The sequence below is a fragment of the Pomacea canaliculata genome, linkage group LG1, assembly GCF_003073045.1.
Source record: "Pomacea canaliculata isolate SZHN2017 linkage group LG1, ASM307304v1, whole genome shotgun sequence".
Classification (NCBI taxonomy): Eukaryota; Metazoa; Mollusca; class Gastropoda; order Architaenioglossa; family Ampullariidae; genus Pomacea; species Pomacea canaliculata.
Window position 1 is genome coordinate 34,022,435 of NC_037590.1, and position 12,479 is coordinate 34,034,913.

General features: G+C 39.1%; 1 protein-coding gene across 1 annotated transcript; it reads right to left on the reverse strand.

Moving 5' to 3' along the window:
• Positions 1-6,092: 6,092 nt before the first annotated feature.
• LOC112560069 (putative ZDHHC-type palmitoyltransferase 6) lies at positions 6,093-12,358 on the reverse strand. The gene is made up of 9 exons (XM_025231644.1): positions 12,176-12,358; positions 11,326-11,572; positions 10,819-10,954; positions 10,480-10,658; positions 9,811-10,050; positions 9,444-9,526; positions 8,795-8,887; positions 8,388-8,494; positions 6,093-8,097 (listed from the first exon to the last, which is right to left on the reverse strand). The coding sequence occupies exons 1-9, from the start codon at positions 12,321-12,323 to the stop codon at positions 7,636-7,638; spliced, it is 1,695 nt and encodes a 564-aa protein (XP_025087429.1). The 5' UTR covers positions 12,324-12,358; the 3' UTR covers positions 6,093-7,635.
• Between the last annotated feature and the right edge of the window lie 121 nt (positions 12,359-12,479).

Genomic DNA, 12,479 nt, shown 5'->3' on the forward strand with positions numbered 1-12,479 from the left:
GGCGAGCAGCCCCGGGTGAAGTCGTGTAGCTATGTAGCTATAACGTCAAAACAAGGGTCTTGAACGTGGGGTAGGTAGCCCTACACTAATGACATGCCTGATGCCCGCTGGCAGACCTTTTCTCAGTCAGCTAGCGACTGGATACAGACTGGTACATAAAATTTACCCTTCCTTCGCTCCCAGGCAAGAGGCAGAGTGTTGCAGTAATTTGAAGAAGACGAATTTGTAGACATTCTGGGTGGGGAAGCAGGATGCTCTGTCGAGGTGGTATGCACTCTTGTTTTGCCTTTACCTTTTTTTTTCTTTTGCGCAGGTGGAAGGAACGCGGAACATTCCACTTTCGAGCTTTTGACCTCGTCGTAGAGACCGTGACATTGCAAATGAGACTGATTTTTTTCGAGAAGGAACTTCTCTCCCACGCATACCGCTCGTAGGGATATTCGGATATCTGTTTGATTTCGTAAGCTTTAAAAACAAAAAAGCGATCACCTAGATGTTTGTTTGTAAGCTTTCCTTGTCTACGGCATCATTGTATACTTGTGTCAGGACCATGGGGGAGGAAGGGGAAAAGTTTCTCCTTTGTGATTTACCAGAGAACTAGTCCGCCCTCTTCCCAAGCACTCTCACTCGTGCAGCCAAGGGGTGTAAGTAAATTTTGTTCTCACTTGGGTGATTTGCATCTCCCTGTCTGTTAAACCACTGGGATCTATGTCTGTTGCTATGCTTGCCTTTTTGTTGTCTGACTCCGGAATGTTATTTTTTGTGAACGAAGTGTCAGTAAATAATTGACCGAGTTTATAATTCTGGGACCCGCGTAAAAGCTCGCCAGTCTTTCTCGCAGACGTTTTAAAGGGACACCGATGTTTTGTCACAGAATTTCACTTATCAGCTGTATTCTTGTTTCTTCTATTTCACCGTGATCAGGTCGAGAAGCAGAAGAACCGGGTTTTCCAGAAATGACCGAGGGTTTGTGTCCTTCTTCGCCTTAGAATACTTTGACTGGATTTTATGTTTGTTTGTTTTACCGATCTTGGTAGACAAGTGGTGGTTTTGAAACTGAAAAAAAAAATGTTTTATTGATTTTGACACAGCAAGGAGTAATATCCTGCCGGTTAACTCACACCCTTGGTGGGATGAGAGAGAGAGAGAAAGAAAAAGTTTTTTTTTGAAGTTTGTCTAACGCACAGAGAACATTTATGCTGAACTTCCATTGTCATTCATGACAAAAATATCATCATCAGGCAGTGCAGTCCTATACCTGAACGTCAATTTACAATACTTTTTCGCAATTGGCATTTCTGTGTGTTGATACATAGACACTTCATAAATAAATGATACATATATTTCAAGGCTTTTATATCTCCTACTTCATTCCTGCAAGAAGTAATGAGAGATTTACTTTCTTAACCTATTCATTTGACTGAGCATTACATATCCAGCGTGAATTGCAGAGACCTGTAATGCAGGTGATAAAGATGGTTTGTTAAAACCAAGGGCTAGTTGCACAACCTGTTTCAAAAACTTAAAGCTGTTCTGAAAAGCGAATTGTTTTTCAGAAGTCTTTCCTATGATGATTACATGTGCATATGAAAAATGTACTGATGGGAATGAAAGTCTGGCTTCAGCATTTTTATCTTATTTAAACAATTTTAGTTTTAAGGCCTAAGAATTGTTGTGCAACTGGCCAGAACTTTAATGAACCTTTCTGCTTATTTTCCGAAGCAGAGCGACCAGCATCAGCCAGTCACTTAAAGCCATTAAGCTCACCGGTGACCTACTCATACCAGACCAATTTTTTTAAAAAGTGTAATTACTGGTTCCATACCTATCAACCGTCATTCCTTTTTTCAAACAATCTGCGTCATCGCCATCGATTATTTTGAGATCTTTGATTTACTATGTGTGAGTGAAATCAGATGTCTGTGAACAACGAGATATATCAGTGAGAAAAAAAAATGGCTACAAACGAAATAAAAGAATAGATGAGTGTACATATAAATAGAAAGTATGTGGAATAATTTTCTAAGATACAGATATTCTCATAAAACTGAATGGTGTGTAATATTTAACAAATCGCTTTTTACTTGTCGGAACGGTTGCAATGTGTATACACGTGCGTTCATATCGTTTATATGTATACCGTTGAGTCAAAGGTCATTTACGTACCTCTGACATTTTTAGAAGCGAATTCAGTTGTCAGGGGAAAACAAACTTTTTTAAAGGCTTTTGTCTGAACAGCTAACGTCTCAAATTCATCCGCCGCCTGCGCTTGTTTCCCCTGTGACTGAACTTGTTTCATCAAACTTTCTTGCCAATGTCACACGGGACTTTGTAAACCAGAACGATCTTTTCATGTGTCTTTGTAAGTGGCGGTTGTTTGAGTGTTGTGCACATACACAACAGATTTGTTGCCAAGAATCCTACTCTACCCTACCCCAGATATTTTTATAGGGGAGATAACTAGGGAAACTTGCAAGATGATGTCGCCTTCCAGCCCCATCCTCCTCCCATCTCAACCCGTTCTCCCCCTTTTTTCGTTTTTGTGTTTTGCATACATGCGACAACCGCCAGAGCTCTGTGTTGTGTGCATTTTTGTGTTGATGACGCACACGTGCCAATCAAAGGTTTATCAGAGTTTGTTTTAAATTGATGAGCTGAGCTCAGTTGGAAATAGTATTCCTGGGCATTCGTGACGCCACAGTGGTGGCACCATGTTGTACACATCGATGTTAGTAGCCTTGATGTTTGTTGATGTCGAACAGAAAGAGATTATCCCCTCTGATTTTGGGGAAACAGTGTCTTGCACTTCAACCAATCAAACCAATGATTTAGAAAAAAATGATTTGTATACTTCTGTATATTTAAGTAGGGATTGATTCTACAACTGACGGTTTGTTTTAACAGCTACACTTCATTTACCAGTCTCGTGTACATATGTGTGTGGCACGTGCTCGCCTAATTATAGTCACATCAGATGTGTTACCTTGACTACCTTTTCTTCGTAAATGTTCGCGCACAAGGCGGTATCAAGGAGATAAATTCGCAAAGATCATTAAAAGGCGCGTGATGCCTTGAAGGCAGCGAAACGTGTAGAAGTAAAATGAATGTTAACACCACACACACATTAATCTTTCAACTTACACCTGAACTGGCACCTCATAGAAACATAATCTTTCATGGTTTATCGGCTAAACAGGACTTTTACCCATTAAAGTGCCGCAGGCAAAAAATTATGTTTCAGCGCCTGATAAATTATCTGCTGCGATGTGCCTAGTCACCTGCTGTTTTACCGTTGTTGTCCAGCTTACTGTCAGTCTGGTAAGACATATTCTACAACTACTGCCAGTGGCAGAGGAAGATGCTCGGCTTTGGGGGCGGGGGAGAGGGGAAAGCTTGATGCTGACAGTGAACGATGTTCACATTCTTGCCTCCTCAGTATCTTTTTTTGAGGGGGCCGCTTGCCTTATTTTGCCCCTCCCTCCACCCGGATCCTACGCCACTGTACTGCTTAACGGGTGAGGCGCGAAGTCTTGGCCTTGATTCGCTGTGGAGCAGACAGTGCACACCTGAACCGTGTACAGGAATTTTCCCCCAGCCATCCACTCAACCCCTTCCATGCCTATCTTTACAAGTGCACTCTTTGACACGGCATTTATATTCATTTCCACACCCCAGGTCAAAGTCCGCTCTATCACAAATTCTGCCACAGTTTGGGCTCCTGCTGATTGTCTACTGGAATCAAGCCCTATAGGAGTGGCTATTTACCTACAGCGCTTTGCTGGTCTATTCTTGGAGTATTTGGAAGGATGTAGTCAGTCATGCAATCGGGCTGAAATTTCGCACCAACGGAAAGGTGGAGAATGTGTTTTCTCCCGACCATCAATTGTTCTCTCGGCACCATTCGTCTAGTAAAAGTGTTGGACGAAAGGTTAAGGTGAGGACATGACGAGGGAATAGGATTCACACCTAGGGATAACTCTCTGCCGTTCTGGCGAGATGCGGGGGGTTGAGGAGACAAAGAGTTGAAATCACACACACACATACTCATGGTTATCACACCATCGTCCCTGTCATCGCCACAACCATCATTGTTTTCGACAATGCTTTCATCATCGTAAACATCGTTGCCACTGACAGCCTCAGTCACGTACATCGTCATCATAAACGTCACTGTTACAGTCATTATTTTGAGGGGAAGTAGATGTAAAGGATGTACCCGTACCCAAATGGCAGTTTCAAACGATAGCATCAGATTAATCTCCGACAGCAACGATGACATGAGTAAAAGAAAGCACACCAGTCCATTACACCGGGTCCAAAATCACATACTAACATCGCGTGAACATTGGTCGGCAATGGCAAACTATCTATCAAGCTTGTTTTCGCCCCCTGCCCAAAGGTTGGGTGAAGTGCACGATTCTGTTGTTATCGAGGTCACTTACGATTCCTTGCACTAATAGGTCAGGAATTTCATGAAAAATAAAATCTATATAAATTGTCCTAAATATAATGAAAAAAAAAAGAAGAAAAAACGAAGACAAGCTGTCAGAAATAAATATGTAGAACACTTTTTTCCTGACTTGTGTGTTACAAAGACTGCATGTCTGACTTAACATTGTTCTTGGCCTGTGTGTTACAAAGACTTCGTGTGTCTGACACACAGTGTTTTGCTCTTGGCAGACAGCAACATTTACCGACAAAAAGCATGAATCCTCACAATGACATGGTGGTAAAACAAACAAACAAACAAACAAACAAGTGCAAATATGTGGATGTGGGCGTGAGAATAAGAGAACAAAAGAAAGTTTTCAGACATTCTTATTGCGACACACCGATGGAAGGAGAACGCAGGTGACATTCGGTTAAAATTCTAGTAGGAGTATTTTTTTTTAATGACCAGCTAAAGGTCAGAGCAAGATATTTCCTAACATGTGGGTGAATCTCCCACGCATCCACCCCCACACCACTATATACATGCCCACACTCATCACGATGACCAGATAGGTCAACGACACAACCGTCAGGATAGGTTGAGGCTGAAAGGTTGTATTAATGAGGCGCATGTCTGTGGACAACCGTGGGCGTCACGAGCTTGTCTTTCTGTGTCTGGTGTTTGTAGGTATCTCCAAAATGTATTTTTGATTTCCGGTTAATAGTATCTTGTTCCGAGCTTTACTCACTATTATAAAAATAAAATTGCTCACCGGTAGATTTTTATTATAACCACACATAACAACTATAAACAATGAAAAGAAAATTAAAAAAAAAATTAGCAGCATGATGGAAACATTCCTGTCAACTTACTAAAAATGTCCCTTGTGCTGGTCGAACTCCACGTGTGACAGTTTTATTAAGCACAAGGTATATTTCCTCATTTAGCAAATCCTGCAATAAGTTAGGTCTTTTTGAAATTATTGATTCAAATATGTTTCTTTGATACTTCCCAAAAGCACACTTTTTAAAGGATTAACAGCATAAATCATTCTTCACCTGTACGTTTCTAAAGATACGCTTGCTTAGAACTGAATTAGTCTGTAGTTATATCCAAAATGAGCTCCAGTGTGTGCGCACATATTCGTACAGCTACATGCTTTTACACATAAAACCCCCAGAACATAACCCCAAACATCTTATAATTACAGCAGATTATGGCGATGTTTGTGTGTGTTGTTCTTGCTGAAAATTATGCAAAAATCACACCGTTACTCCAATCATGACAAATGTGACAGGAATACTCCTTTCGTTATGTCGAGGGCCATGTTTATGTTAGGTTGCCAATAGAAAAAAATCGACTATGAGGAGCAAAATTTTGACACAACCCTGGCACACAAAGTATAAGGTCAGCTTTTAGATTGAAGACTCTGTACATGAATGTGTTACAGAAAGATGACGGGGTGGGGTGAAGGTGCGTGGAGCAAGCGCGTATGGCGGTTGGCACCATTGCGATTTTATCTTCTAATTCACGGAACACCGGCGTCTCTCTTCAAGTCCTTTGATCTGCTCCTCAAATGCACTACTCGCTAACAGCCAGTTGGGACATCACCCCTGCAATGATGGCATCACACACACACACAAATGACAAAAGCAGAGCAAACTTTCGACATCAATTTCAATTCAGACTGTCCCTTTTTAGCGGAAAATGGTCGTCGATATATTGCACCATGCCGTTTGATCTGGTCTGTCCGCGTACGATCACTGAGCGCTGACAGCCTGCCAGGGAACGGGACGTCACCCAACTACAGCACTGCAATGTTTATCTACCCTTTCACTCAAAAAGTCATGCCTTTATTGCAGAAAATGGACTGTTCACCTCAACATGGCAGGGATGGGGACATAAAGAACATAGCAATAAGCGCAAGAGTACTATTTTGTTACACTGACGCCGTGCATATTAAGTACTCAATAGAATAAACTTGGTTTAAATAAAGTAGTATATTAAAAGTTGACAATAAATCACAGTTGAGAGATTTTTGCTATAACTGGCCCAGGGCACCCTAGCTTGGTTCAGATCAAATTTTCTGTGAATTTTTGGTTAGCTGCATTTCTTCTTTTAGCTTAAGCTATTAGAAGATATGCAAAGTAAAACTTAGCCCCATTCTGACAGGATGACTTCATCTTACAACACTGTATTGTTGACCTTTCACAAGAACTAGACATATATGATAAGACCATTGAAAGACATGTAAGAAAATCACAACTTTTGGTGGCTTGCTTTGATCCCTATTAAGCTAGTGAGTGCAATAACACTACAGACAGAACAGCAAATGTTCACAGATATAGACATGGTGTGATCAGGAAGTTATTGATAGAGTAGTTTCAAATGTAAGCATTAGGAAAATATTAAAAATCCATCAGGAACAGGAAGACCATGTGATATGAGTGAACATAAATTACACAATGAAAACTGCGGACAATGATATTTCTCAGTAAGTCATCTTAAGCACAAGCAGCTGTACACATACCTTGATGGCCTTTCCTAAGACAAAAAATAGGACTCACATTTATATACTGCCCTGTCTTGTGGGCACATCCTGTTACTTCAGAACAGGAAGGAGGGAAAAGACAAAGAAAAATATGTATATATAATAAAAGACAAGGCCTGAGACTATGTAGACTCATTTTAGGCAGTTTGGCTAAAGACAAAGCTAACATAAGAAAATAATCAGTTGCACAATGCCCTAGTACTTCTATTGTTTCATGTTAATTGTATTTCAACAGTGCATATTTACAAGCAAGTCTTAAGCCACATCAATCCCTTATCTCTCTGATAAACATTCATAAAGTGCAAAGTATTTCACTCACTTGCTTTACAACAGACTAGCACACCATGTATCCATGTTATTTAGCAAAAATACAGTTTTCTATAAAATAAGGAAACATATCAAGCCATCCTTTGTAAAACTATGCAAAAAAATGTCATAGTTTCAATACATTAACTGGATGATTACAGGATGTAATCATATATGTTTATGGTAAAATATTAACCACAATGAAATACTAAAAGATCTTGTAAATTTTTATGATAGCACATTTTTACTGAGTGAGGCTAGAAAAAAGTATACAAGCTTTTACATCTTGCACAATCTTTGACAGTCTCATCCTCTGACATTGAGAGTTTATGAAGTTTACAAATAATCAGACTCTAAGGCAAGGATTGACAATGTACGGCTTTCTGTTAAACAAAAAGTTCACAACATTTCGCCATTTTTCATATGCTGTAAGCACATCACCGTGATGCTCTGGCACAAAGTAAGACTTGTAGCCATTTGATACAACAGAATACTGATACATTAACAAGCTGACACCCCAAGGGAACCCAGCACAGTTCATCAGCAGCAGGCTGAATACCCACCCATCCCTGGTCACCAGTGCTTGCAAAGCTTGGCCCCATCCATGGCCCACATACACCTGAACACAGTAGACATACACTCCCAAAACAAAGAGGCCCATGCACAGCATGCAAGTCAGGATGAACCAGACAAAAAGGGTATGGTTGCCATGTGCAATACAGTTGAGAAGGAAGAGACAGTGGTGATCCATCCCTACCATGCAGTGATCACACAGCTTGCAGTGTTTTGTCAGCTCAGGCTGTACAATCTATTGACAGAATAGCAAAGGATGAATACAGATGTTTCCATAAACCCAAAATCTATAAGAATGAATCATGGGGATCTCTCTTTCATATTAACTTTCAACATAAACTCACTTTAGTAAATGATAAGTAACGAAGTTGTCCACACTTTTACCAACAGGATTAATGAGCTAGCCCTAGATGTCTAGTTGAAAGATGAAAATAAAATCATGAAAGTTGAAAATAAAATCATGGTAGGAAACATGACACAAGGAACAAATTTAAGTTAAAATTGTTGTGATATTATGCATCTCACCTCACAATGAACACAAAAAGTTTCCCATTTTCCTGCTGGCTTGCAGATGTCAATGATTGTCAAAGGCTTACCAGATGTTGGATCTTTAGCTGAACTGTTAACAATGCCTTGAGAGAAAATAACAGAACACATGTCTAATGAAATTTAACCATTAGTGAGAAGAAGACTTTAAAAATAAACAAACAAATAGGTCACCATAAAATACCAATTATAACAATTTTATGTAAACACTGTACAATTAGTACAAAATTCAAATATGGACATGACATACACATTTCAAATAGCATTTGAAACAAATTTTAGAAACTGTTGGGGCCCATCTACAGTGCATCAAACATGATGACACAAATTAGAGACAAAAACAAACATGCATACACCCAAAAAAGAAGTGCAAATAAGCTTTTTACCAGGATCAGCAGTGATGAGTCTGATGTACATAGAGACAACAACCATTGTCAAAAGAGCTGATAGCAAAACAAGGTGCACAGAGTCAAGCAAATCTTGGATTTGTTAAGAATACACTTTCAAAGCTGTTTCCACACTAAATGCTGAAAATAGCAAGAAATGCAACATAACACTTCAAAATTCAGAAATAACTCATGATAAATGCAATATCATGTTAATCTCAGCTCTTGTTCTTGTTTTTGGTTCCTCTTTGTGTTTCTGTACTTGATTTTATTCTTCATTTAGTATGGTTGCTGATTCTTTTATAGTTCATCTGCTATTTGTTTGATTTCCTGTCCCTCGTATGCTGTCCATGTTTTGTTCTTGTTCTTAAGCGCTAAGAGCATACTCCTTAGGAGTGTAAGTATGCATGTTACAAATTTTGAATTATTATTATTATGAGAGTTTCTAAATTGTTAAGCACTTACCTTCAACTGCTATTTCTAATGATTCTTTAGAACCAAACTGGACTTTCACTTGACACAATGTTAAAATAGTTATAAAAACGTGAGACAAAACTCTTCTCACAGAAAAAAAGTATGTATATATTTATGCATGCACCCCTCAAGACACCCATACCCAAACACTTTACTGGGAATCACAAAAGGATACACGGCATGATCACAATGTAATATACAGCTATTGTGTGAGCCAATCCTGCAGCAAAAACTCCAGCATAGAAGGGGTTGGGCCACCTGCCAATAAATCCATAACCATAATTCTTTTGTACACATTTTCAAAAAAATAAAAATCAGGCATTTTTAAGTGTATATGCATAGGTGTATTACCCCAACCACCACCACCATCACCATCAGTGAGGTTATATAGCGATATACACTAGTAAAGTCTATGTTCACCATCTTTACAAAGGCTTTAACCTTAACCCTGACAAATTTGTAAAAAAAACCCAAAACAAACCAAAACCAAAACCAAAAAAAAATTTGTTACCATAACATTTAGAAATCATTATTGGCTATACCTTGAAACATGATCTAGACGATGGAAGCTTTTCTGTAATAGCCATATAGTTGGCACAACAGCAGCAAGAAAAAATACTCCATCGTAGGATGGCACCATCTTTGTCAGTATGACTGCTGATGTGTATAAGAGCATTGGCAGCACAAGGAAGAAGGACCAGAGGAGACTGGCTTTCTGAGTGACACTTGAACCAAAAGGCCTGCGCCTCAGCCATTCAAGTTCTGTTATCAGTTCTTTATGGCTGTTAAAAAAAGTACAAGTAAAAGCTATTACATATAAAAAAATAAACAAGGAAAAAAAATGTCATCATAGAAATGAACAAATTGACTAAAAAGAAAGAAAAAAAATAGCTAGGAGAAGCAGAAATAGGATGGATGACATTTCTACTTTAAACAAACGAGATTAGTACAATAATTTCTCCATTAAGTCTTTTGTCAGATTTCAAGTATTCAATGTAAAGCACAAGTTTCTATATATATATATTAAACAGTTGAAAGAGTAAAAAATATATATCAAACAGATGTTTAACTAAGAGGCAAAATCTCCCCCTATTGTGGATCTAAAATTTGTGGTATAGATTTAGTGAAACAATGATTTTGAGTAGAAGCTGTTCTTATAAATTCAAACAGTTCTTCTATTTACTGTTAACATTTAAGTGGAGTAAACATACCCTTGAGTGTCACACATAATTGCTAGTTCATAAGGAGAGCAGCCATGTCTGTTTCTTAAGTGAATTGCCTGTGCACCTAGCAGGCACAGTAGTGACCAAGCCATATGGCCGTATCCCTCTTGCGCAGCAATATGAAGTGCCCAGTTTCCATCACTGTCTGCTTTCTTCAAGTCACTTCTCTGATAAACATAACATTGTTATTTATCACAAAAAAAAGATGACGCACATGACTATAAATTGAAATCAAATCTAATTTCGAAAGGTGTTTGTTTATATCACATGGAGTTCCTTTCATTATTTACAGCCAAAAAATAAAATAGTATCTATATTTTATCTCACCCCTTTTCTAATAAGGTACTTAAAGGCATCTAACTGTGCAGACTTGCATGCAACATGAAGTGGAGTCTGGAGGTTATTATCCTGGCAAGTAAGCTGCAGTTCTGGAAACTTGCTGCAGAGCAGATGCAGCACAGGTCTGCAAATGATTGGATACTGCATTACACTTACATGCTGCATTATGCTTCGTCATGCACTGTATTATGTCACAATGTCACATGCTAAATTACACTCAGTCACACACCGCAGTACACTCACATGCAGCAAAGTACTCCCATGCTATTTCATGTGTGAACCACATTTCAATCACACACTGCATTATGCTCACACTCACATACTGCATTATACTAATTGCATGGTAGTCTGATATGGAATTCAACACAAAAAAGCTGCATGAAACTTATACACTACTTCACGGTCACAGAATCATATTCAAGTGCTGCTCACACACTGTATTACACTATGTCACATACAGCATTACTTTCATACACTGCATCATAGTATACTTACACACTGCCTGCTTCTGCTGCATGGTGCAGCACACCCTTGCCCTGTTTGTCAACAAGTGTGACATCAGCACCCTGCTCCACCAGCAACAGCACAACAGTTGGAACACCACGCTTACATGCATAATGCAATGGTGTCTCATCAAAGTTATTTCTGGCATTCGGATCTGCATTCCTCTCTAGCAAAATCTGCACAATGCCAATGCTGCCAGACAGGCATGCTCGATGCAAAGCAGTTTGTCGATGCCAACCTGGAAATGTAAAAATAACAACAAACATGTATAGATGGACTTTGTGTAAAAAACCTCTTCAGCTAAAATTATGACAGAATGTAATGAGTTTGGATGAAAATTATAAGAACTTTGAGCTGATCTTAAATTCCGAAGTTACTGAGACCAAAGAACAAAGATGCAATGTGCATGTCTATAACAGTAATTTTTATTATCCTTTAACTGAAGTACTAAATGTGTCACTGTTCATTGCACGTGCAGATTATAATTATGGTCCTCACAGTCAGTAAGAGCGAGCATATTACAATGAGTATAGTACTCGTTCTGCAGTCACATATCATGGTTTGCTGTCATACCATGTGCTCACTACATATTTTTCATTATGGGTAATAATGAAAAATTATTTGCACAATAAATTATTCTGCAGTAAAATTGTGAAGCAAAACAGTATGCAAGGTTATCTCATTTACATCGTCCAAAACCTACCCAAATATTCTCTCTCTCTCTCGCACACACACTGAATATAATATATTCTTTCTTCTTAATTTGTGCATGTGAGTGTTCGCGTACATTTATCTAACAATATGCGGTGCTTATTCTTAGTTTTACTTTCAAATTTCATACCGAAAGTATGTGCAAGTTGTGGTTCCTGGTCGAGGAGAGCGCGAACGCTGTCTGCTGCACAGCTCGAGATGGCGTTCATCACTTGATTAAAGGACACGGAAGGTGCAGATGGAGCCGTGCCATCGCTCTGACAAAGAGTCTGCGCCATAGTTCCAAGAAGTCTATATTTTGTCTTTGTTTATAACACACTGGTGCCTGCCGATCTAGCAGTCGCCGCGTTTCTTCAGGTGGTAGTAGTATCCAGGCATTGTTATGCCGATGTTAAAGTCAGAGCCAATCGTCTGCGCCGCAGTTTCGAGAATCT